The sequence below is a fragment of the Anopheles arabiensis genome, chromosome 2 (genome assembly GCF_016920715.1).
Source record: "Anopheles arabiensis isolate DONGOLA chromosome 2, AaraD3, whole genome shotgun sequence".
Classification (NCBI taxonomy): Eukaryota; Metazoa; Arthropoda; class Insecta; order Diptera; family Culicidae; genus Anopheles; species Anopheles arabiensis.
Window position 1 is genome coordinate 79405636 of NC_053517.1, and position 26066 is coordinate 79431701.

General features: G+C 43.4%; 4 protein-coding genes and 1 pseudogene across 6 annotated transcripts; 3 read left to right on the forward strand and 2 right to left on the reverse strand.

Annotated features, from left to right (window-relative positions):
* Nucleotides 1-1683: 1683 nt before the first annotated feature.
* LOC120898418 (phospholipid scramblase 1-like) lies at nucleotides 1684-25223 on the reverse strand. Of its 3 annotated transcripts, none has more exons than XM_040304252.1 (6): nucleotides 24877-25223; nucleotides 4333-4487; nucleotides 4132-4249; nucleotides 2880-3367; nucleotides 2645-2803; nucleotides 1684-2580 (listed from the first exon to the last, which is right to left on the reverse strand). In XM_040304252.1, the coding sequence occupies exons 2-6, from the start codon at nucleotides 4474-4476 to the stop codon at nucleotides 2533-2535; spliced, it is 957 nt and encodes a 318-aa protein (XP_040160186.1). In that variant the 5' UTR covers nucleotides 4477-4487; nucleotides 24877-25223; the 3' UTR covers nucleotides 1684-2532. The 3 variants fall into 3 exon arrangements, with proteins under 3 accessions (XP_040160186.1, XP_040160187.1, XP_040160188.1); XM_040304253.1 differs by lacking the exon at nucleotides 24877-25223 and adding an exon at nucleotides 4828-5438; XM_040304254.1 differs by lacking the exons at nucleotides 4132-4249; nucleotides 4333-4487; nucleotides 24877-25223 and adding an exon at nucleotides 3478-4048.
* Nucleotides 5558-6530, reverse strand: LOC120898419 (annotated as a pseudogene).
* Nucleotides 9241-19626, forward strand: LOC120894334. The gene is given in 9 exon segments (XM_040296859.1): nucleotides 9241-9861; nucleotides 9935-10096; nucleotides 11852-12397; nucleotides 13306-13465; nucleotides 13889-14469; nucleotides 18227-18379; nucleotides 18693-18829; nucleotides 18831-19269; nucleotides 19353-19626. Coding segments are annotated over 9 exon segments (2919 nt in total). The 5' UTR covers nucleotides 9241-9294; the 3' UTR covers nucleotides 19527-19626.
* Nucleotides 11711-13601, forward strand: LOC120898420 (farnesol dehydrogenase-like). Its single transcript, XM_040304256.1, has 2 exons — nucleotides 11711-12397; nucleotides 13306-13601. The coding sequence occupies exons 1-2, from the start codon at nucleotides 11831-11833 to the stop codon at nucleotides 13480-13482; spliced, it is 744 nt and encodes a 247-aa protein (XP_040160190.1). The 5' UTR covers nucleotides 11711-11830; the 3' UTR covers nucleotides 13483-13601.
* On the forward strand, nucleotides 13795-18463 carry LOC120898421 (farnesol dehydrogenase-like). Its single transcript, XM_040304257.1, has 2 exons — nucleotides 13795-14469; nucleotides 18227-18463. Exons 1-2 carry the CDS (start codon nucleotides 13903-13905, stop codon nucleotides 18392-18394), a joined length of 735 nt encoding a protein of 244 aa, XP_040160191.1. The 5' UTR covers nucleotides 13795-13902; the 3' UTR covers nucleotides 18395-18463.
* Nucleotides 25224-26066: the final 843 nt, after the last annotated feature.

The following is a 26066-nucleotide window of genomic DNA, read 5'->3' on the forward strand; positions in this document are numbered from 1 at the left end:
AGTTCGCTTCTGTTGTCTTCAATCCTCTCCTTCAATGCTCAATTAAATCCAGTATAAAAACAATGTTCACCTAATGGGAGTCATTATTTGCACCCAACAAGCCGCCACAGCACCTTCAACCCCAACCGAAAAAAAGGGTGATGAATCGTTTGGCTCACGCGATTTATGGATTTAAAATGTCTGCACAAAACGGCCGTTCCGTCCGCAGCAATACAGGAAGCAAACCTCGATTAAATGACGTCTGCCGTTTGATTGTACCAGCGCACTACCACCATTTGGCCATTGACCGATGCGGCCGTTTATCTTCTGCCGATCACCGATCACTCGAGTCGCGATCGGTGGCGATCGTACCGCGCACACCAGTGCCTGCCCGTTGAATGCAGATAAATGAGCGCCACCGGCAATTTCTTTCCCCCGCCCCCCGCACAGTATGTGTTGATTTGGAATCGATTTTTATCGTCTCTTCCCGTGGACGGAACCGGCCGCGAGGACGCTGATCGTCAACCGGGTGTCGTACTCGTACTCGTTTGATGAGTTCCGAGATGGTGGACGGACCATCGAACCATCAATCATTCGTCAGCGCTTATCAGGCGCTTGATTTTTGCGCAGCTTCCTCTTACCATGGGGTGGTTTTTTTTTTGGGGACTTTTAGCTCGTTTTCTCATTCACCTGTTGGTTCGTTATGGGCGCTTTTTTTTTTGGTTAGTTTGTTGCTGTACGCATCTTTGCCAAGCTTTTCCGTGCACAGTTTGAAAGCTCGAGACCTTGGAACGTTGCTGCAGGGTGACGGAAAGCGACGGCAAAGGTAAAAATAAACAAAACAGATTAAAAATACGGCGGAAGATCGGAGCAATCGGGCCACGAAAAAAAAGGGAAATCAAATCAAGCCTTTACTTGCTGCTGGGGGAGCATAAATCAGGAGTGATAGAGAGAGATTAATGTTAGTCAGCCCGAAGCGACAAGCTTTCGGCGTGATTTTCAAGGCTAGTAAGGTGGTCCCCGTTTTTTTGAGGCGGAATTAGTAGAACAATCAACCACCACGTTTGCCTATCGGAAGTGGGATGCAGATTTACGTTGTAAACAACGCCTCGGGTCGCCTGATTAGCGACGGTGAGGGTAACACAGTTCTGATCATCTGATGAAGCGATCAATCTTTATTGTATAGAAATGCCTTTACAAGGTTTCTGTATGTCTGAAAGAAATGAAGATGAGTACAATCGTACACAGCAAACACAAACAGGTAGCAACGGTGTGGTCACACTATAAATAATGCTCTGATTACGCTGCATACTAATGGTGGTTTATTACACCTCGTAGCATAGCACGATCGTACCTGGATCATATTTATGATTGTTGGTATTTAAATAAATTAATCTACTATTTAGCGTGCGATGAATTATTCATCGTGTTTCCGAAAACGCGTTTTGGAAAGCATGCACACTTGGCGCCACCTTTGAAACGTGCGCGACATTGCAGCACAGTGCTGCTCAGGCGATTGCATACTTTCAGGCGATTTTGTTAGCTGCTCGAATGAGCGGGCTCGAATTTCACTATGGACCAAATCAATGTGGCAGCTGCAAAATGATTCGTTCATTCCTTACCTTTTCCTTTGCTTTATTCATTTTTGATGGCTAATTCGGTACGGTTGTATAAATATATTTAAATAAAACCCTTGAAACCAAATTAAGTACCAAGTGGTGTTTTATTGATTTTTTTTTTCTTTCATATTACAACATCGTTAGTAGGAACGGAACATGTGCCTTGACAAGAAAGTTGTACATTTGTTGTAAACACTTCAAGCTGCTCTCGAATCTAATCTCATTAGAATCCCTGTCCCAACAACAACAAACAATCCTGTTGGCAGTGTGTCTCTGTGTTGGCACTGTTAGGTAAGGTGTAAAGTTCCGTTTATTTCATTTTTTTACGAATTTTAAGGATTTCTGTCTGAATAGAAGATCAAATCGATGTTTTACTGTATCGGAGAGATTACGAGCAGTAATGCTGCTATCCCCTTCTAATCATTCTGGTTGCGCGTTCGAGTATTTATTTTCCCTATCCTAGTAAACAATACAATTTAAGCGATATTATTGTGCAGTAACTGTAAATTGTTGATTTCGTAAATCATTAAATCTCTGACTGTAGCTTAGCTCATACAGAGAAGGAAATAAAAAAGTTGAAACTTCACATTGATCATCAAGTGATATTTTATAAAAAAAAAGTCATCCCGAAGTAGAGCCTTCTCTTCAAAATATATCTTTCACTTTGTGGCACCTACGAATTGTATATCATCTACCTTTATCTGCATCAAATGTTAAGTTTTCCTGAGATTTATCGTTACATCAATCCACTCCACTCTCATCTACGGCACGGTACGGTAAGGCAATATTTAAATACCTGAATTGTAAATGCAAAATTGTAGTTAAATCTCATCAGAGTCCTTTTGTTGAGGTTTGGCGAGTTAAATTGTAAGGCTCCGCAGCATAGCAAAGAGTTGTTACAGAAAAACAAAACATCCCAACTCAAACTGACCGTTTAACGGCGTACTTTCTTGTTGTCGCTGCTCTCAAAGTACATGTAGTCCTGCAAGTACATGAACAGACGTTAATATGGTTTCCATTTCCAGCAAGCTAACGCTACCACTTACAATCAAAAACAGTGCTCCGAGCATGGTGGCCTTCACCCTCACGTCTAGATCCATCGGGAAGTTGATGCCAAAGTTGTCCGCATCGGTAAAGTGTTCCTGCACGAAGCCGGTCCACTGCTTCGTCACCTTACCGACCTCGGTACCATCCTTGGTGAACACCTGGAGCATGATTGCAAAAAGTGTAACACACACATTAACATCTACACATCATACGCTCACGACTCAGGAAACTTACGGCAAACTTGATATCGCTACACGGACACTGGCACACCGGGCCACGGATCGTTAGCACCGTTTCGTTGTTGCGGTCGCGTATGTCAAAGACGGGCCGGCAGAGGCTCCACTTCTGCACTACCGTGCCGATCACGTTGCCGGGCGGTGCCGACACCTCCAGCTTCTGCAGACAGCACGGAAAGCAGCAGGACTTGCAGCGCAGATCGCGGCGCAGATGCAGCACCTCGTTCTGGAAGTTGTCCATGATCTTGATGTCGAACGGGCGGTCCGGGCCGCAGCACATGCGCGTGCAGCAGGTCGTGTCCTCCACCGCCCAGTACACCTTCTGGCCGAGCGTGTTCTTCACCGTGTACTTGTTGGCCGTCTCGAACCCGGTGAAGGCTTCCAGCAGCTCGACCTGCTGGTGCACCAGCAGCTGATCAACTGCTGTCAGGTATTCCAAGCCAGGCGGACAGTTGGGAATGCCCTGTGGTATAGGCATCCATCCAGCTATTTTGCAGGGAAGAGAGTGAGAGAGAGAGAATAAGAGAGATTACAAATGAAGATCTCACGGTCACTTCTTGTCCAATTTCCCAGAACCAGTCAGAACCCTTCAGCACCTTCGCTCTTCGTCCGTTAGCAATCGCTCAAACTGTTGATCACGATCGTTTGCACACACTTCCTTCGGCTTTGCCTTCTCCGTGCGCTTCCCAAGCCGTACACTTCGCACAAAACGCCCACATTTGGCCAGCTTTTGCTCCAGCACGTGCCAAACAACGATCACGAGACGGCGCGTTTGATACTGTTTCCGCTTTCCCTCGTCGCGACGGGCTCGCGTCCGATCGCTTCCATCTGTACCAGGTTCCTCGCTCACGCAAAGCCGATCGACCGAAACGCAGCTGGTAAAGTACTCCTGGGGCCGCTTCTTCGGTGTCATCCTGCGCGGAAGTCAGCACTGCAACTGGCCTGACCGGTGTGGCGTGTGGCCACCGTACCGTAGAAAACTTTGCCCACACACATACGCCTGCTATCTAGGCGTGATTCTTCCACTCCATCCCCACGCGCTAGATTCACGTACGCATCTTATCTACCCGATGGTGTACCCCCTATTGCCGATTACACCGCGACCGCGACTGTGTCGGAAGGGATCGAGGGCCCGTTATCAATTGGCCTTTTTGAAACTGTTCGATTCGATGGAAGCGCTTTTGTGTTTTGCAAAACAAAAGGGGAGGTGTTGCTGAGTTTGTCTGTTAAAGGAAGGGCGTGCGACTTACTGACTTGCTGCTGACCGAGCACGGGCTGCATCTGCATGACGCCTGGCTGCGTCATGATCGGCATGCCGGCCATCTGCGGCACCGGCATGTAACCGGGCGGGGCTGGTGGTCCAGTAGCCTAATCGGAAGAATTGAAGATGTTGTTACAGTAGGAGCCAAACAATGCAAAAAACTTTAAGGGCATTGGTGTTGTAACATTACCATTGGTGCCATTGGATACCCTTGTGGATTGGTCTGCGGTAGCAATGGATTGGCCGCCTCTTGGCCGAGGGTAGGGTATAAGGGGTTGGCCGGCGGTTGCTGCTGCTTCTCCTCCAGGGGAACCTTTTCCGGTGTGTCAGCCATTGTAATGCGCTCTGTAAATGGCAAAATGATGGAAGAAATTGATAAGAAGTGGAAATCGTTGCCTAAAAATTATACAATGCTCATGTTATAGAAGTTGCAGTAGCTTTAAAGTCCCATTAAAGTAGAATAATTCTCTTTAAGTAGAAGGTCTAGAGTAACTTAAAATGTTTATGTTCTTCAGGAATATCATCATTCATTTGTGATCATAAAGTTTCTCAAATAGTTTTAACACTTTTAAAATATAATAAGATAAATGTTTTTACATTAGCTCAAATAAGTGTAATACTGAATTATTGCAAACTGAAAAGCGATTTTACATCAATGTTTGGTACCTGTTGAGTTAAGTCTTACTTTAGTTGGCATTGAAGATCAGTATTGAATATTAACGATTCTTTGCTCGATTCTTAATGATTATATTAACTATTTGTGTAACGATCTTGAGGCGACCTAGTTGTACATGCGCTAGGTCTCGGCAAAGGCTGGACATTGTTTGATCCCCATCTGGACAACTGTCCCGAGCAAAAGTGTCTATTCGGTTATCTAGTACAAATAAGTTCAGAAAGCAAGTATTACGCTGACATGACTGTGTAAGTTTATACACAAAGAAATTCAAGAAGAAGAAGAAGATGGTGGACCTTTTATGTATTCCTATTCCAACCTCTTTCATTACTATATAGCTGTACTAGCGGCATCCGATACTAGCGCCATCTGACGGAAAACTTCAAAAATTCAAACAATGAACTCTGAGGTAAGGTGATTTGTGAAGTGGAGAAAAACACTAATGATTGTCATTAGGAATATGAGTGTGCCACTGTGGGCCACTGTTTCCACTACAGAGTGATACAGCAGATTAGCATCACCTATTAAGCAATCGTTGCATCATATTAACGTGAAGTGGTTCTCACGTGTGCACACTATAGATTGCGCAATCTAGCCATCGTTAATAGTGTAGCGACTCTTCAATATTCTTTACGAGTGATTGCTCAGCACGTTCATGATAGTTTGATCAAACAAACTCGATTTCTGACTGTAAGCAAAACCACTCTACTGTCTTTGGAGGTGTGTTTTAGTAAAAAAAAAGTTTAGAAATTAATAACCTTTATTGTAATGTTATGCCTTTTACACCTTCACAGTAAAACATTCTGAATGATTGTTGATGAAAAGAGACAACTTGTTTTGAATTCAATTCATTTCGCCCACCGGCTTGATGATAACCTCGTGCACCTGCACATGAGGAGGCGTCCCGAGCGCATACAGAATCGCACCGACAACATCGTCCGCCTCCAGCATGGGCGTATCTTGAAACTGGTCACCCTCCGGGACCATCTCCGTCCGCACGATGCCCGGGCTGATGCTCTACGAAAAACGAAACACAATTCTCAGTATCAGTTTTCGGGAGTACATTCACATCCCACAACAAGAAAAAAATCGCCCGGAAATTGCCACATACCGTAACCTTCACCCGCGTACCTTCGTTGCGCAGGTCATTGCGCAACGTTTCCGTTATCGCGGTAACGGCATACTTAGATGCACCGTAGATGTTTAGGTTCGGAAAGCCGATGTACTTGTGGCCGAGGATGCTGTTAATGTTCACGATATGGCCATCGGATCGAGCGGCGCTTCATCGATTGGAATGCCTCGCGACTGCACAGCACCCATCACGTTGGTGTCCAGTACCGTGCGTAAGTCTGCTCCCATTGCCCGCCGTCAGCAGCGTGCAGGTCAGTTTCGACACACCGGCATTGTTGATCAGCACGTCCACACCGCCAAACTGATGATCGATCAGCGCAAAAGCGTCCACTATCGATTGCTCACTGGTCACATCACAGCGGTGGGAGTGTATTCGATGCGCCACTTCCGGTGGGACACTTTTCTTCAGCTCCAGAACACGCTCGGCACGGCGTGCCAGTCCAATCACAACCATGCCGGCGGTGGCAAGGGCTTTCACAGCGGTTGCACCAATGCCCGAGCTTGCACCGGTTACAATCGCCACCTTTCCGATCCAGCGGTCCATTGCGTACACTATTGGGGCGAGTACTGTGCCTGAGGACTCAAATAGGGCGGTGTATTTATGGGTGCTCATGATGGGTCTGATGTCATACGATGGGTGTAGTAGATATGTATCTACAGCTAATTTGCTTAACTGAAGGCGCTCGCCTCATGTACTTGAAATAAGAGATGTTTGCCGGGTTGAGAGGGAGGAGACACGACAGAGGCGCTAAATGACCCTACGTTTATTAATGATTCCGCTGAGATGCGTTTTTGTTTCATGAATTGAAAATTGTTGAGTAAATCGTTCATTTATTACTATATTGAAAACTTAATTCGTTATGACATGATTTTAGGATATAATTTTTTTTATAGCATACGCTAAGCCTTATGCTTAGTAGTATAACACTAATAATCACCTTTGCTAAACTTTAGTAGTCAGCATGGAGATCATCATACAACACCTTGGCCCAGGAAATGCCTACACTCAAATTTGACCTTCAATCTTCTAGAATACGAGCGAAACAATCAGACAGGAATGTATATTTATAACAAAGCATGGGTCAGCTCTTTCTTAAAATAGTGCTGAAAGCATGAATAAACAAATCGTTAAGTAAACATAGGTAGTAAACATCTTCACATGTAGAACTAGCAACTAATTCCGCTCCAGGGTACTTAATCATTGCACAATGGGCGCTGGTCGTAGCAACTGGTGGTAAGAATGTTTAGTAAAAATCCATAATAATGTAGTTCAAATACCCTTGGTCGTGTAGTTTAAAATTATGTTTTCATCTTCCTCTTGCTTTAAGTAGTTTTTTAAGTTAAATCATTGTACCAATTTACTAACTTAGGTTGTTAAGTATCGAAAGCCTATGACTTTAGATGGTTTAAATGCCGTGTTATAGTATAATTACCTTTTTTTTTTCAACTGTTTATAAACCAAAATTTCAATTCAGTCGAGAAAATGAACTCCAAAATAAATGCAGTGTTTGATGCACAAAACAGTGGTATCATTTATTATTTCGTAATAGATGAATAGTTTAGGAAATAAAAGTTATGCTAGAATTGATGCTATTTTGACCGTCAAAAACATACAGCGTTTTCCAAGTTACTTTCGAATGTAAATAACATTTTTGACCGCATCCAAGATGCTTTTCAAGAGCAATCAAATGGAGTATTTGGTTCAAAATGAAATTTCAGTTTCAACACATGATTTTCAACACATAACAAAGAACTGTCAAATTCTATCCAGCTTGAGTCGTTTTGAAAATCATGCTGAAGAAATTAGAAATCATTACGATGGAAAATAAACATCAGATTGATGTGGATTAACATGTTGCACGCGCGGAATAGCAATGTTTACATTCAAAAGTGACTAGGAAAACCCTGTAAAAATTGGTGAGAATCTATTTAGAAACAAAAAAAAAGAATTCATCTAAACGCGCATGCCAATTATCTATATTTTTATGAAGAGAAAGTTATCATTTTAATTAATATCTTGAACTTTAGTAATCAATATTTTTTAAATATTTCGATTGGGGCAAATTTGTCAACGCATCCTGTGGAAAAAATGTCATTCTCTTTTGACAGTAGAACTGTTATACAGAGATTTCCTGTAGTCACTTTCGAATGTGCACATAATTATTTACCGCCTCCAAGATGTTCTTCAACAGCAGCCAAATGGTGTATTTGATTCAAATGAAATTTCAACTTTTACTCATTATTTTCAACACACCACAGAGGACAGTCAAACACAATCTAGCTTAAGAAGTGTTGAAAATGATGTGGAAGAACTGAAACATTATTGTGCTACAAATACAACATTTGAAAACTGTTGAAAAACATTTCACAGCAACGAAAAATGTTGTAGACATTGGAAATTAGCTCGGAAAACGAAGTAAGGATGTGGTGCTGTATTGTTAGCTGGACAGACTGAAATATGTTTTGACATCATATTGAACTTATTAAAAATAGACCCATTTTTCCACAAGCTATGATCTGAATTTTAATAGATGGAGATAGCAGCTTTAAAGAACGATTTTTTTATCTGAAATTCATTGTTCTGTTCATAGTTTTTTTTACAGAAATAAAGGGCGACTGCATGGCCATTTTGCTCCATGTTCTTCTACAGCTTTTTACTTCATTGAATAAGATCAAGCGTTTCGTTAGTAAAATAAATGAAAGATACATTTCCTCTGAAAGATACACACTGGTACTGGAAAATGTGTTGTTTTCTAAATGTCTGATTTTGTTTACATTTATACGTACTTGTTAAAACAATCGAAAATAAATTGTAGAATTCATAAACAATTGTATAAACAACAATTGTTCATGTTTGCATTAATGATCGTTGTACAAATTTTTGCAATTGAATATATTTTAAACAAAATGATTGCATTTGTCTGAATAGAAGAGTTGTTTTCATAAATGTTGTTGTTCTGCTAAGTATTTATTGAATAACGAAACTGTATTGAATTGAATTGAATGTTGAAACTGTATATCTACGATAATATTGCTCCTTTTTTGGACAACATTGAGGCTAAGATTGTCCAGACCATGTCGCTACTGCTTCTTATGCTGTTATCTCGTTGACCCTTTGTTATGTGCAACCGACTAGAAAATATAACAAAAAACCAATAGCCACTGAAGAATGCAAACGTTTGAATCAATGTCTCGAAACCACCACAGTTTCAATGTCAAGGGTGCGCAGCATAGCTACCAGACGGTATATAAACCGACGCGTACGCTCAATCTTCGTACTCGTTCATTTTGCAACCGCTTAGGAGCCATCTTTTAGCATTTTCTTAACCACCCCAAGATATCCCCATCATGGACCGGTGGGTAGGTAAGGTAGCCGTTGTGACCGGTGCCAGCTCTGGCATTGGTGCCGCCACTGCTAAAGCCCTCGTACGTGCCGGCATGATTGTGGTCGGTCTAGCCCGGCGTGTCGAACGTATCGAAGCCCTGCGCAACGAGCTGCCAGCCAACGTTTCCGGCCAGCTGCATGCCATCCGGTGTGACGTCATGCGGGAGGAAGACATCCTTGCGGCGTACGCTCAAATTGAGCGCCAGTTCGGTGGTGTTGATGTGCAGATCAATAGTGCGGGGATTGCGCACCATACGGTGCGTATACTGCAGCCGAACAACACGCAACCATTGCGCGATATCGTGCATACGGATCTGCTTGGGCTGACCCTGTGCAGTCGGGAAGCGTACCTATCGATGCAGAAGCGCTCGGTCGACGGTCATATTGTGCATCTGAACAGCATTACCGGCCACTCGATACCTCCGCTCAACACGCTCAACATCTATCCGGCCGTGAAGCACGGTGTGACGGCCCTGACGGAAACGATGCGCCAGGAGTTGCGTTTTGCGGGCAGCAAAGTAAAGGTTACGGTAAGATTCAAGCATTTTTTGGAAGGGGTGTTTAAGTAGAGAAGATTGACGAAGACTCAACGTTTATTTTCAGAGCATTAGTCCAGGGTTGACCAGGACACCCATTAATCCCAACAGTGACACCTACACGGGACCGATCCTCGAGCCGGAAGACATTGCCGATGCGATACTGTACGCACTCGGAACGCCACCCCGTGTACAGATCCACGAGTTGACGATCAAACCAGTGGGTGAAGTGGAATGAGAAGAGTTGCAAACTGAAGCACTGTTGGATAGCCCTCAGGAGGAACCAATACACTATTGCCCAAATTTGTTGAAATAAACTTTCTAGAATGCTTCAAAAGTATGCAATCTGCATGACAATATTGCTCTTTTAAAATAATTTGATGATGTACAATCATTTCAAAGTCCTCTAATTCTAATTCCAAAGTATAATTTGTCAATTTATTTCATTACTCATCGGAATCTGATGGATTCTACTTGATTGTAAAGTAAGATCTCTTAATACTTTATTACAATATGGTGATGAGAATCGATGGAGTCACATACGATAAGGCCTTAGCCTATGCTAAAAGACTTGTTGAAACATAGTAAAAGTACGTACCTTTCATTAATAGTGTGGCACATCTTACAAAGGAACAGATTTATATTAATGAGTTCATTCAACGACAATTAAACGTGATCGGCAAATATAAGAACTCTATGTTCTCCTTGATTTAGGTAGATATCATTAATGTATGGCACTAAAAACTAGTAGTTTGAGCTCGGAATCGGACCTAACCGATTCCGATTCCGTGTTTGGAGCCGAATTCCAGAGCCGAATCCGATGCTGGAATCGATTCCGACTCCAGAGTCTATTCCGGTGATGATTCCGGAGCCAATACCAAAGCCGATTCCGGAGCCGATTTCAGAATCGGTTCCGAAAGCAATTCCACGATCGGAATCGGCTTCGGAATCAGAATCGCCTCCGGAATCGGAATCGACCTGGGAATCGCAATTTCCCCCGGTGACGGAGTTAGGATTGACTCCAGAAATGGAATTAACTCCGGAATGCGAATCAGTTCTTGAATGGAAATAAGAAGTCTCAAAAGCGAAATCACTCTGGCTTCAGTTTGTCCCATCACAACTAACAACCACGAACCCAAGTTGCTGCCTTGAGACACCACAGAAGCGTGTGCCATACACGCTGCTTAGAAATGCTATTACGGATTGTATTCTGATACGAACGTTCGGATAGTATTGGTAAAGTAAGATTTTAGATATGCGTAGATAACGTCATCCTGACCACGAAAGTCTAGATTCCCCAGAAACTCAAAGGCTATAGATGCCGGGGCAGGTGTAAGACTGCATGATAACTGAAAACACCTGAACGATCTCCTGTTTTGAAGATAGGTACTAAGGTATTAAATGTTTGTGCATTTTGGCATGGAAGACAAAGCCTCAGCCAACTAAAGGCCAATAAAGTGTACTAGACGAATCTTTAAATTAATATCAATGCTAGTCAAGTCTAAATCAATAGAAATCGTTCAAAACATAAACGTTATGCTTCCGTGATCTCTTCCTATTAACAATACCCCCGCTATAAAGTCCAACGAACTCGCCAAATTGGATAGTTTCAATTTGCTGGCCACTGCCACTGATCGCGCATATCTAAAACAACGCACTCACCGCATACTGGGCACGGTCAAATGGGTAGGTGAACGACGATAACAACGCAACCCCCTTCTCCTCCTACTCCTCCTCCTCCCCATCGATAACAACAGTGATTAGATTGCATTACGCGGTAGTTTCGGCGTGTGTTCGGCTTTCTAAACGGTGTTCGTCTTCAAGTTCAAACTCCAACCAAACCGTGCATTGCAAAACAGTCGCAACTGAACCGTCGAAGGGTTTGTATCGCTTCTTTCGGTGTTATTGTATCGTAGCTTTGTGGCCAGTAAGTGTCAAATAGAACATTCCAAACGATAGCACGATGGAACGCTGGCGTGGAAAGGTGGCCATTGTGACCGGTGCTAGCTCCGGCATAGGGGCAGCAACGGTGAAAGCTCTCGCCAGTGCCGGTATGATCACGTTCGGCCTGGCTCGCCGTGTCGAACGGGTGGAAGCACTGAAGGACGAGCTGCCGGAGGATGCACGCGAGCGGCTGCACGCACTGCGCTGTGACGTTACGAAGGAGGAGGACATTTTGGCCGCCTTCCGGGAGGTCGAACAACGGTGCGGCGGTGTCGATGTGCTGATCAACAATGCCGGCGTGGCGCGATCGAGCGTCGGCGTGCTGGATGCGAAAAATACACAGGAGTTGCGCGATGTGATCGACACGAATCTGGTCGGGTTGGCGCTGTGCAGCCGGGAGGCGTATCAATCGATGAAGAAACGGTCGGTCGATGGGCACATTGTGCACATTAACAGCATACTGGGACACAAGGTGATCCCGATGAACACGCTCAATGTGTATCCGGCCACCAAGTACGGTGTGACCGCGCTGACGGAGACGATGCGGCACGAGCTGCGAATGGCGGGGACGAAAATCAAAGTCACGGTAAGTTTGGTTGATTGCTCAAGGGCAGGGGGGGGAGGAAACAATTGCTTGTGGTTTTTGCTTATCTTATCGCTGGGAGATATGAAAGTCTTTCATTGCCATCGCTTCATTGCTACCGGTAAAGCAGGCTTGTTTAAAAAAACGCCTCAAGTTATGCAATATGTGTAACAATTTCATACTTTTGAGGCGTCCGTCGCGTTTAGATTGCAGTTGTTTTTTGTTTATATTTTAGTCTTCGTATTAGCGCCGTATATAGAAGTGATGAGCGTACCGGAGCGCTCATAGTAGGTTCGTTCCGTACATCAATCGGAACGATTGGAACTAGGTTGTAAAATGTTGAACCTATTAGGTACGGTCAAAACGGTCAGACTGATCGGAACATCCAGAGTGTCAGTGCCGAAACCAAAACCATTACGATGAACCTCAGTGCCGCCATGAAATAACTTTTATATATACATCAACGTTTCATTCCTTTTTCAAATTAACCTGGTTCTGTTCTAGCGATGGGTATACACACTCTTTTTAATCAGATTATAAGAGCGACTATAGAGATTTGAATCATTAACTCATTCTTTAAGGATTCATAAAAAATACACATTATTTTACTAATTCATTGCAGTTCTACTCACTCTTTCTGTTTGTGCCAACTCAAATTTTCGGACTCAAATCACTAACCCTCTGCACTGGTTAGTAATATTCGGCGAAGAGAGTGAGTTAGCTGTTCGTGCGGATTTGAATCCTCGTATCCACTTCTAGGATTTATCTCACTCATTTACTTACTATTACTCAGTGTGCACATCTCTATGATGTTCCATTCTTATATTTAACCTTTTACCAAACACTCCCAACAAACAACTTCACAGAGCAACCGATAAAACTGAACGATCTTTTACTCTACTTTCTACCAGAGCATCAGTCCCGGTCTGGTAAGGACGGAGATCATCGGTGACAGTGGTGTGCTCAACGATATGCCCATACTCGAACCGGAAGACATCGCGAACGGCATTCTGTACGTGCTCGGCACCCCACCGCGTGTTCAGGTGCACGAGCTAATGATCAAACCGGTCGGTGAATCGTTCGGATAAGTCACCACGAACCGAAATTCGATGAAGCAATCAATCCCAGAAATAAAGAAATTGTTAATAAAATACCATTTGGTACACATTTTGGAATAAATAGTTCGGTACAAATATAAAACGAGATATGATGTTGAGTTCTACCTCTTACTCCCGACAATCGATTGAATGACAGGCTTAAAGTGAGTCGTCACTTTACCTTATCGTACGGTAAGAAACAGCAAAAGCGAAACGTCACCACTCAAATGAAACCTCGAGAAGATAAGCAACGTCATCGTTTGAATGTGTGTACGATCAATCTGTAGCAACACCAGTACAACGGCAGAAACACTTCAGTCTCGAACCGGCTTCCGAACGGAGCGGAACAAACGCACGCTTTAACAGTCTGCTCCTTCCTTCGTTTCTTATCAAAAAGCCCGTCACACAGCCATGGAACGCTGGCGTGGAAAGGTGGCCATTGTGACCGGTGCTAGCTCCGGCATTGGTGCAGTGACTGTGAAAGCCCTCGCCAACGCCGGTATGATCACGTTCGGCCTGGCTCGCCGTGTCGAACGGGTCGACGAGCTGAAGAAGGACCTTTCTGCCGAGGCTGCGGACCGGCTGCACAGTGTCCGGTGTGACGTTACGAAGGAGGAGGACATTTTGGCCGCCTTCCAGCTGGTGGAGGAAAAGTGTGGCGGTGTCGATGTGCTGATCAACAATGCCGGTCAGTTGAAGCGCGCGGTCAGTGTGCTGGATGCGGGCAATACGCAGGTTATACGGGATGTGATCGATACGAACGTGGTCGGGTTGGCGCTGTGCAGCCGGGAAGCGTTCCAATCGATGAAGCGTCGCTCGGTCGATGGGCATATCGTGCACATTAACAGCATCCTTGGCCATACGGTTGCGACGACGGGCAAGCTTAACGTCTATCCGGCATCAAAGTTTGCGGTGACTGCACTGACCGAAACGATGCGCCACGAGCTAAGGCTGGCGGGAACGAAAATCAAAGTCACGGTAAGTGGAAGGTGTGATGGGGGAGAACCAAACAGACAAACACAAACCATGGGTAGGGCGTACTTTATCTTATCACTGTGTGAAGAGTGCACCAGGGTGCAATAAGTGGCATCTCGTTAGGCTGGTTTCTACGGCAGTTTGTGCTAAAATGTGTAAAACAGTATGAAATTACCAAATTGAGGTCCTATATGAACCAAGGAACAGGTATCTTCCATTTACGTTTGTCTGACGATCAAAGAGATTGTCTGCTTTATGTCGAGGACCTCAAGATATTTCTTCCTGTGGCTTCGTCCAAAAACTGTTGTAATCTACAAACTCTGCTTAATATCTATACTGTTTGGTGTCGATGAACAATGATCTTTTATGTTGTGGACAGAACCAGCATCGCGCGACATTGCCACTCTGGGTTGTTCAACCGTTGACGTTGGTAGCCATCAGCGATACAGGCGCGGCCATCGCGATCGTGAGAGTGTCACTTCAAGTCGGATGATCAAGCGGTTAGGTGCATGCGTGCGGTTGGGGAGGTGTTTTATATATGAACCAAGAGTTACATGTAAATCGTATGAATATTGTAATTGCAAGGATATAGTCAGATCGATCGGGAAGGGTTATCAATCATTTTTGCGGTAACCAAATTCCACAAAATGATATTTGGTCGACATTTTCGCCTTCAAACAGACCACAGGCCTCTTTTGAGAATATTTGGTAACAAGAAAGGAATACCTGTTTACACTGCTAACAGATTGCACTAACCCTTCTAATGTACGATTTTCAAATCGAATATATTTCCACGGAAAATTTTGGCAATGCCGACATATTATCACGACTAATAAGCAAGCAGAACAAGCCAGATGAAGATTATATTATAGGATGTAAAGTCAGTCGTCATCAGTAATATTTCATCCTTACCAATTAGCTTCATGGAGATCGCCAAACAGACACTAAAAGATCCCATTTTATGCAAAGTATTTCATTTTATACAAAAGGGCTGGCCCCAAAATACTACTTATGCAGGAGAATTATCACGATTTTGTGCTATCAGCAGTAGAAAATTGTATTTTATTCGGAGAGAGAGTCGTAATTCCAAATATCCTGCAGCAAAGATGCCTTAGGCAATTTCACCGTGGACACCCTGGCATTCAAAGAATGAAATCGTTAGCTCGTAGCTACGTATACTGGCCTTCAATAGATAGTGATATAAGCGAATGCGTAGCTTCTTGCGAGAAATGTCAAACTGCAGCGAAAACACCAGCACATTCACCTCATGTTCCTTGGCCTAAATCGTCATCTCCATGGCAGAGAGTTCATATCGATTATGCAGGCCCAGTAGAGGGAGATTATTTCCTTATAATCGTAGATGCTTACTCCAAATGGCCAGAGGTTATTAAAACATCAAGTACTACTGCTTCAGCGACCATAGCAATTTTAAGAGGAATATTTGCACGTTTTGGCATTCCAGTTACACTGGTGAGTGATAATGGGACGCAATTTACAAGCGGAATTTTTGCAGATTTTTGCACAAGTAATGGCATACAACATTTAAGAACGGCACCTTTTCATCCGCAATCTAACGGCCAAGCTGAGAGGTTCGTAGATACGTTCAAGAGAGCAATGAAAAAGATTTGTTCAGATGATACTTCGCTTCCTGAGGCAATAGATTTATTTTTGCAAACATATCGATCCACTCCAAACCCAGCCATTGATGAAAACAAATCACCAGCCGAGGTCATGTTAGGGCGTCAAATGCGCACATGTTTTGTTGCGGCCCACTGCTATTTCCAATGAGCCTAGAGTACCGGATAATATGAGGGTTTTGCATTGTGGAGAACTGGTATACGTCAAAACGTTTTATAGAAACAATTGGAAATGGGAGCCTGCAATTGTAACAAAGAGATGCGGTAGCGTTATGTACGAGGTTAAAACTAGTTTCCAGCGTATACTTCGTAGGCATATAAACCAAATGCGCAGGCGTTCTGTAAGCTTCCATCAATCAAATCGTCCTTCACAACCCATGGCGTTGGATGTACTCTTGGGAACGTGGAATGTACAGCCAAGAACATCACCGATATCCAGCGACGTAAATCAGTGTACGCCATTGCTATCGTCTGTGTCGTCACCCAATTCTAAGCCAGCATCGTTCGCGTCTTCACCGTCATCGTCACCATCGTCTACATTATTATCTACGTCTGAGTCAGCATCGTCCACGTCCTCACCGTCATCGTCATCATCGTTGTATGATTCGTCTTCAGTGTACACATCATGTTCACCGACACCTGAAGAAGAATCTCCTGTCCTGTTAGCTGATAACAGTTCTGCCGAGCAATTGGAAGATGATAATGAGGGAACGCAGCTGGTACAAGCACCACGTCGATCTTCTAGAAATAAAAGACCTCCACGTTGGTTGAATCAGTACCAGCTACCTTAACAGGGGGAGATGTTGTGGACAGAACCAGCATCGCGCGACATTGCCACTCTGGGTTGTTCGCTATAAGCGACAACCGTTGACGTTGGTAGCCATCAGCGATACAGGCGCGGCCATCGCGATCGTGTCGCAGGACACGAAGCCGGGACGACGACCCGAGAAAACGAGAGTGTCACTTCAAGTCGGATGATCAAGCGGTTAGGTGCATGCGTGCGGTTGGGGAGGTGTTTTATATATGAACCAAGAGTTACATGTAAATCGTATGAATATTGTAATTGTATGAATATTGTGTTAAACTAAAGTGCACGGCGTAACCCGTTATTTTATTTCCCGTGCTTTATACGGAAAGAACATAAAATTTTAGTTTGTCCACAATAAGTGTGGTGAGATTTCGTGTCGGCCTGGAGCAGATCCCGTTGTACAGACGCCAACTTCCTCTACTTATCTGACTGTCTATCCTGCTTATGAGTGCTTATGCACCAGCAAGATTAAGTAAGTTAGGTGGACCTAGACCAACTTCAACTCGCATGTTGATCACGTTATCAACAAAGCTAACACATAATTAGAACTCATTGTTGTGTTTGCGTCCGAAATCCGTGATCCCAATTTGTCTGAAGTATCGATACTGATGCTACGTACGATCTACTCTGAAACACGCCGCTTTTGTTTGATCTCTTCCAGGCTCGCTTCCGACTTTGATTAGACCCCTCTTTCCTATCTCAACGATTGTTGCCATCTTGGGTTACTCTCTATTGAAGAAATACCTTTACACATCTGTACATAGACCTCGTGTTACATGATCTTGATGTCCCTTCTCTCCTATCCATGATCTTCGTGATCTTCTCTTGTTAGCTCGTGATAGACCTTTCCTATCTATCTCACCTCGCTACAGTACGGAACGATCTCTCTCGCAGAGTCTTATCGGCCTTCAAGAACACGTATCACCCTCTCTATTCATCATAGTCTGTACCTACCTTCCTCCATCTCTTACGACCATTAGTAATACAAGGTTTCTTATGAGTTTTTGGTTATTTCCCGAAATTTGTTAGATTCATCTCACGGTTTATTGAGCTGTCCTCACACATGGTTTAATCATTTTCACAATTTATTAGCATCATCCCAGCATTTTTGAAACAAAATTCAAAACAATTAAACGAAAACAAAAATCCTAGCCATTCATAGCAACCAAAAAACCAGCGCCATCTATTGCCGAGTGGTAATACTAGCATCCCGTTTCTTTGTATTGTACATTTTCTACAAAATTAAGCAAATACAACCTAAACCAACCGATTTGCACCACTAAACCTTGTGCATCGTTGTTTACCTCTTTAACAGAGCATTAGCCCGGGACTGGTCAGAACGGAGATGCCGCCCAGTACGGTCTTTGCCGAGGAGCCCTGCCTCGAGCCGGAGGACATTGCGGATGCCGTGCTGTACGTGCTCGGGACACCGCCACGGGTACAGATCCACGAGCTGACGATCAAACCGGTTGGTGAAAAGTAGGGGCGAAAGGGGCATGTAAAATTATACACCCAAAAATGGCAATAAAACTCGACAGCGGAATAAGTGGAATGTGTTTGTTGTGTTTTGTAAGTCGCTCTGTGGTGTGCGAAATGTATTAGGATAAAAGCATGAATCGTTATCGAAAAGAATGACAGATTGATATCAGTTATCATTTAGAATGAATCCTCCAAAATATTTAGACCAGTGCCTTGATGGATTAATTTCTAATCATCACAAGCAGTACACAACACCGATAAGATATCATCCGTTCCCGAAAAAACGAACTCCCTTCTAACAGCATTCCAAAATGGATCGTTGGACTGGCCGGGTGGCCGTCGTTACCGGTGCCAGCTCCGGTATTGGTGCGGCCGTAGTGAAATCACTCGCCAACGCGGGCATGATCGTGATCGGTCTGGCAAGGCGTGTCGAACGGGTGGAAGGAACTGCGCCAACAGCTCTCCGAACAGGCCGCCCAACGGCTGCACGCGATCCGGTGTGATGTAACGCGGGAAGAAGATATAGTGGCCGCTTTCGACCGGATCGAGCAGCAGTACGGTGGTGTTGATGTGTTGATCAACAATGCTGGTATTGCGCGAGGTGGAATCAATCTGTTCACACCGGGCAATGCCGATCCGCTGCGTCAGGTACTCGATACGAACGTGATGGGTGTGGTGCTGTGCAGCCGGGAAGCGTTCCAATCGATGAAGCGCCGCTCGGTCGATGGACATATCGTGCAGGTGAACAGTGTGGTTGGGCATACGGTGCCCGCATTCGCTAGCTTCAACATCTATCCGGCGTCCAAGTTTGCAGTGACGGCGCTGACAGAATCGATGCGCCATGAGTTGCGGATAGAGGGAACGCGCATCAAAGTGACGGTAAGGAATGGTTTATAGCGAAGAAGGTGAAGTGAGGTGTTGATAGCTTATCGTTTTTTTTTGGTATTGCGGTCTTTTGGTAGAGCATTAGTCCGGGATTGGTCAGGACGGAGGCGGTCCCTAGTGAGCTGAAAACGGGCCAGACGCCAATACTGGAACCGGAGGATATTGCGGATGCCGTGCTGTACGTGCTGGGCACCCCGCCGAGGGTACAGGTCCATGAGCTTACCATTAGACCCGTTGGTGAAATGATGTGAAATGAAACGTACAACGCTTCAAAATGTGACCATGCAAAAATCAACTGGGTACTGGTAAGTGGTCTTCAAATAAAGAAATGAAGATGAAAGCAAGAAAAAAGCCTTTTGTATGGAGTTTCTTATGGAGAAATTTTGATGTTGAGGTATTTTCTTCCGGCCCTATAGTCATCTTCTTGAGTTCTGATGTTTATAATATTGTAGTTCCAGTCCTAACATAAGGTTATGCATTGGGTTTGGTTGTTTTTGCAAGGATTATTTGATACTTCCCCATTTTGTGCCAATGCAATGCCAATAAATCCTAAAACAAATGCAAAAAAACTGCAATCAACCAAAAAACGATGGGAAACCCTGTAATGAAGCCATTCACAGCTCTTCCCTTATCAGCCTGTTTCTGCCCTACCCAAGCGTTTTTGGTAGTGATGACAAAAAGGACGGATCGAATCTACCAGGTTCATTGAACCTTTTGCAAGTGAAATAAAAAAAAATCACAAAATTCATACAGGGCTTTCCATGGATTCTCTTAGTTGTGGGACACTATCTTGACACTTTCTTATGGAATGGGAACTTCATATGATGGAAATTGGACTGTATGGTTCCCCTTTTGGACTTTGGACTTTGGACTTGGCTTCTTTGGAAATTAATATTATAATTGTCCAGCTAGGATGCTATAGAGTACAATTCCCATCACATTAAGTTTATTTCACGTGAAAAGTGAACTATAAGTAACTAATAAGTATACTTAAATGTAGACTCACAATTCTTCGCAATTAACTTCAGTGCGATATCGTTATCGAAATTTTCAGGAATTTCTTAATAATTTTCGGTACAGAATAAAAGCATTGAGCATATGAAAAGGGGGGTCAATTACATTATAAATCCAGAAAAAGCCAAAGACATACAAAGAATCTGCAATCACTAACAGCCCATGAAATAGGAAGTAACTGCTTGAAAGTTGTTTCATTTCGTCCACTCGTCCGTCGTAAGAAATGTTTTTTTAGAAACTTTTTAGAAAGTGTTTGTATAATTTTCAAGAGCTCATCGTATACATAAATACAATATGTCGTTTGCTGATGGTTTATGTGGTGCAGGTATGCTAATGGTTATGACATGTTTGACTGTGAAAGTCCCGATACATCCCAATATGTGAAACTTGTACAGCTGATGTGTGGCACATGGACAACAGAAGCTCACTACATTTCCGTAGTAAGCAGTGTTCAGGAAAGGACACAGTGAATAGTGTTCAGTTCCTTGCTTAGTGATCGTTCTTGTTCAGTCAGGATTGGAACGAACATCGACCTCAATTCCTTTCGATTATCCCTCTGGCGTGCCTGAAGTAAGTATCTTGCGCCTTGTACTGTTTACCCTTTTTGTCAATGACATCTGTTCTGGCCTCCCCAATGAATGTTTCCCAAATGGTTGCGTACGAAGTAAAATTGTGCCTCCCGATCTCCTCTTCCACTAATTATTGCAGCTACAATACCGCCTTGATTGTTTCTCCACTTGTGGTTCATCCAGTGGTCTTTCGTCATCCCTTCCTAAATGCCACTTTATCTCCTTCTGTCGTTCTCTTAGTCCTAATCTTTTCAACTATGAATGTTGTGATACGTCTCTCCAAAGGGTATCATCGGCTCGGAAAGATTTAGGTGTATGGCTGGATGATTACCTTTTATTTGCACCTTGACAATACCATAAGCAAGCGCTCATAGCGCTTTTGGTATTCTCCACCACATCGGATTCGATTTTTCAGATCCTGCACGTTTGAAAGCTTTATACTGAAGGCCTAGTTACAAGAGTTATGCCCAATACAAGAGTTGGCAAACATAAGGTGGTCTCCTTCATCTTCCTCTTCCATACTTAGACTCGAAAGAGAACAAAAATCATTCACGCGTTTGGCACATCGTAAAATCTTTGGCCCTGGTTACCAACTCTCTCTTTATCCCGACTTGATTTGGACTTGACTTTTGTTGGACTTGACTTGGGTCAACTTTTGTTATCTCTGTCCTGTTGTGTCCACATTAGTGATGGGCGGGTCGACCCGAACCTATCGGGTCGGAGCCATCCGTCAGCGACCCGGAGTCGTTCGGGTCGACCCGAAAGGTACATGTAGGTTCAGTGGGTGCAACGACTCCGGTAGGTGCGAGAAAGCATAAGCGACTCTGACCCGTTGGTGCAACGAGTTCGGGTCGGGTCGGGTCACGGTAGGTTCAGTTTGACCCGAGGGTGCAGCGAGTTCGGGTCGACCCGATAGATCAGTAGGTGCGAGAAAGCATAAGCGACTCCGACCCGTTGGTGCAGCGAGTTCGGGTCGGGTCGGGCCACAGTAGGTTCAGTTTGACCCGAGAGTGCAGCGAGTTCGGGTCGACCCGATAGATCAGTAGGTGCGAGAAAGCATAAGCGACTCCGACCCGTTGGTGCGGCGAGTTCGGGTCGGGTCGGATCAAGATAGGTTCAATATGACCCGACCCGACCCGAACTCGCCGCACCAACGGGTCGGAGTCGTTTATGCTTTCTCGCACCTACTGATCTATCGGGTCGACCCGAACTCATTGCACCCGCGGGTCGGATTTGATTCCGATCCGACCTAGCGCACCCGCTGCATCCACGGGTCGGAATCGATTCCGACTGGCTTGCACCCGACTCCGGGTCGGCTCGTGAAATGAATCGTATGACCCAACACTAGTCCACATCTACTTTCCTCTATAAATCTGTATGTCCCGCCCCATTTCTTATGCTATCGTCTTCCTGTTCCTAAACGTCGTACGCAGTTTACCAACAGTGATCTCCTCCATAATTTCCTACGCTTCTTTATTGATGCGGCCTCAGTTTGATTTCAATTCATAACTTGCTGCATTTAGACCTCGACTTCGATCCCATTCTTTCCCTCACCTTAAATTCCCTCGTTTTCTCGCAGTATCATCGTCCACTCCCACTCCTTACTGGGTTTACTGGAGTTTTGAGACATATTATTCGTTAAACCAACCATTCCAGACATAATAAACGACAAATAAACGAAAATTAAAAATAAATTCTCAAAACTAAAAGTGCAATTTTTATAGAAAAAAACATTAGCCAATCGTTGACGCAGTTAGTTCACGTTTGAGAAAAGCAAGAGTGCGCCTTTGAACGTGCTGATAAATAAAAATAAAATATAAATAGAAAATCTACATTATTGGAACCTCGGCACTATAATTTCATTGAAGCAAAAGAACGATCCTAGTAGGTTCGGACCGATATTCCCATCACTACTAGTTGCTCGTAGTCCATAATCGCTTGTAGTGGAGTGGCCATTTCGTGCTTTTTCTCAGACTTTTTACCAAACAAAGACTTAATATGCTTAGCCATAGATACAATTATAAATAGAAAAATGACGCACCGTACACAAAACACATGTTTAGGAGGAAGCATATGCTACCCAGCATTGACGATCATTAGCAAGATCGCTGTTCAATGGGTGTTATACGCTCGATGTCGGTTCGTTTGATTTATTACTATGCGGCATTCAAGTGTCTCCATAATTAATGTTTCAACTGACTTAAGTTTAGAGCACTTTTTACTTTCCAAATGTTAAATATTTTCCGCAGTTATGAGATATTATTCTTTTGATAATTCTTTCATTTGCTCTAGATTACCGATTGATTTATTGAACTATCATTTTAAAGTCTTCCCCTAATCTTAATGATAGAAAATTCTAAGAATCGTTCTCTATCGCGGAGAATTGTTCTACCGAAAACTGGCTTGCCCTCTTTATGTGTTTGTGTATGTGAAGGTCAAGCCCCATAACTTTCATCACATTCCTCCTATTCCGCAGCGCCTTCGGTACGGTGCATCTGGTATTAATTTAACTTCTTAACCTCTCTACCACCCCATGACCACCCCACACAAAAAAAGCCATAAAGATAACCGGCACACAACGTTCACGCACAAAAAAACCGTCCCACAATGCCAAACTGCCAAGTGGAAGCATCCCCTTACACGCTGGTCAACTTGGGGAAAGTTACTGTGGGAGAGGGGAGGAAGAAAGGCGCAAAAACAGCTCCATTCCCTCCGCCCGGCTGTACGCTCACTTAATTATGGGCCACACACATTTTTACTTTCCTTTGCAGCTAGGAAGAAAAAAACGCATACGTTTACGATGAGGACAACGACGTCATCGAGAGACCGGGTGGCAAGTGTGTGTGTGTCATGTGGCCAAGGCCACTGTGTGTTCCTCCCTGGGAGTGTTTTCACGGCTAAGAGAGAGAGGCCGAGAGGGGTGGAAATAGTGGGGAAATTCTCCAATCGCAATGATTTGAGTTTCCCGACCGGGTGGGTTTTTTTTTGGAATGGACGGAAAGGCACGCATTGGGTGTGGTTCCTTCTTTTTTGGCACAACCCCCCGTCTATGATATTCTAATGGATGTGTGGATGGGTTGTGGCCATGCTTCGATAGTTGACGCGCGCATGAGACGGTCGTTATGAATTTTCCAACCGAATGAATCATCAATCAATCAATGGTTAGCCTTCACACTGTCTATTAGTTGGAGATCCAGCGTTGGAGATAGTGATAAAAAACCAAGACTTGGAAAATTGCTAAATTTTCGTTTGTAAAATACATAAATGGTAGTTTAAAGCATAATCATAAGATTAGAAACAAAGATAAATAAGAATTTTATTTTAAAAAATACAAAAAAACGATAAATAAGTTGAAAGAACAGCAAACAAAGGTCAGAATCGTTAAATCAACAAAAAAAAACAAATAAAAACAGTAAATACCAAAAAGAAAACACGGAAAAATACAAATAGAAGACCAAAAAAGTGAAGTTCTAATAAATAAAAAAAGAAAACAGAATAAAAAATACAGCCACCACAATACGAAAATATAAGTAAATCAAACCAAAACCATCGCACAGAATATACATCAAAATAATTCGGAAAACCGTTGCGAAAGGCACATCCAACGGCTAACAGGTCGTGGAGCATATCCAGCATCATCCATCTTTTGTGCACAATTCGTCCCTTCCCGGGCGTGAGACTAATGTAATTGTGTGTGTATGTGAACCGGTTCCGGCATTTGTTTCGGACGCTCGGCTCCAATGGGAGTAGGAGTCCAAAAAGTGCACAGCAATAAAAGAAGCAGCATTTGAGGCAACATTTTGCACGCTAATTGCCCACTCTTAAACTTGGGAAGAATATGTTTAAGACTGAGCGACCTTAAAAAGACACTAAACCATTCCCATTTTGACATGTATAAGACACCGAACAATGAAATATATTGAATTTGTGATTAGCTCTTGCAACAAACGTATGTTTTAGAAGAAAAGAAATCAAATGGTGGTAAAATCATTATAATAATGTCACTTCATTCACTTACCTTATGAAATTCACTCGCTCTCGTTTAACACGCTTGACAAAGCTTTGTTAAATGTTGCACTCGCGTCAATTAAGTTTCGAATTTTTCCCACAAAAAAAGTCTAATTTGGTCAGACAATTTGGCCCCTTCATAAACACACACACAAAATGTTTCACCACCTACGCGCTAACCTACACATGAACACAAAAAAGGCACAACACAGTATAGCTTCCTCAAATGCACAAGCTTTGATCGAAAAGCTGTGCATCCATCTATCCCCCGGGCACACGGAACAAAACACAACCAGCCGCCACTGCGCGATGTTCGTCTGCCGAAGCGCCACAGAACATTAATCGAAACGATGCGAAAACTCGCCGGCATGTCGCGCCGACACGTCGCGCAACCGGTTGAATAATGCTGCGAGGGGAGAGGGTGTGGAGGAAATGGGCAAAGAGTGGTCGAAAGAATTGGTAAAAAAACAACTCCCTGCAATAAACAAATGCCTATGCTGGTATGATTTCACCACCACTACTACTACTGCGTAATGTTACTACTACTACTAATGCAAGCAGGCAGAACTGTTTGCAAACGCCAATAGAAAACCCGGCTAATGCGTGAACATAATAATCCTTTACATGCGTCAAGCAGCATAGGGCCGTTGGAATATTTGACGATTTTTTTTTCGCTTTTTTTAATGATGACAAGAGGTGTTTTTTTATTTTGATGATTGATTTAGGTTCAGTTTTTTTCTTTCTAGACTTTCTTTTTTATCCTATTTGTACAAAACTTCATGTTATGTATCATTTATCTTTGTTTAAGATTGTTTGTAAGTTTATTACAAAATGTTCAAATATGTTCTTACATTTCAGAACATTGTTTGTGCTTATACATAACAACTTTAAAAGCTTTTTCATATAGTTAGAAATAAATATTTAAAAAAAGGAAAAGAAATTAATATAAAACCAACTAGATCAATAAGATCAATAGAGAATTTAAAAAAAATTAAATATTATCATAAAAACAAAAAACATAACAAATAACAAAAAACATGAAATAAAAACATAAGCAAATTAAGTAAAAACGGTAATGAAAATGGCTTAAAACACAGCAGAATCACAACATATACAAAGAGGTATGTTATCCAAGGGTTTATAGAGCATCGTTCGCGGGTGATGATCAAGTTAAGCGAAATTAAACCGGGCTCCAAAATT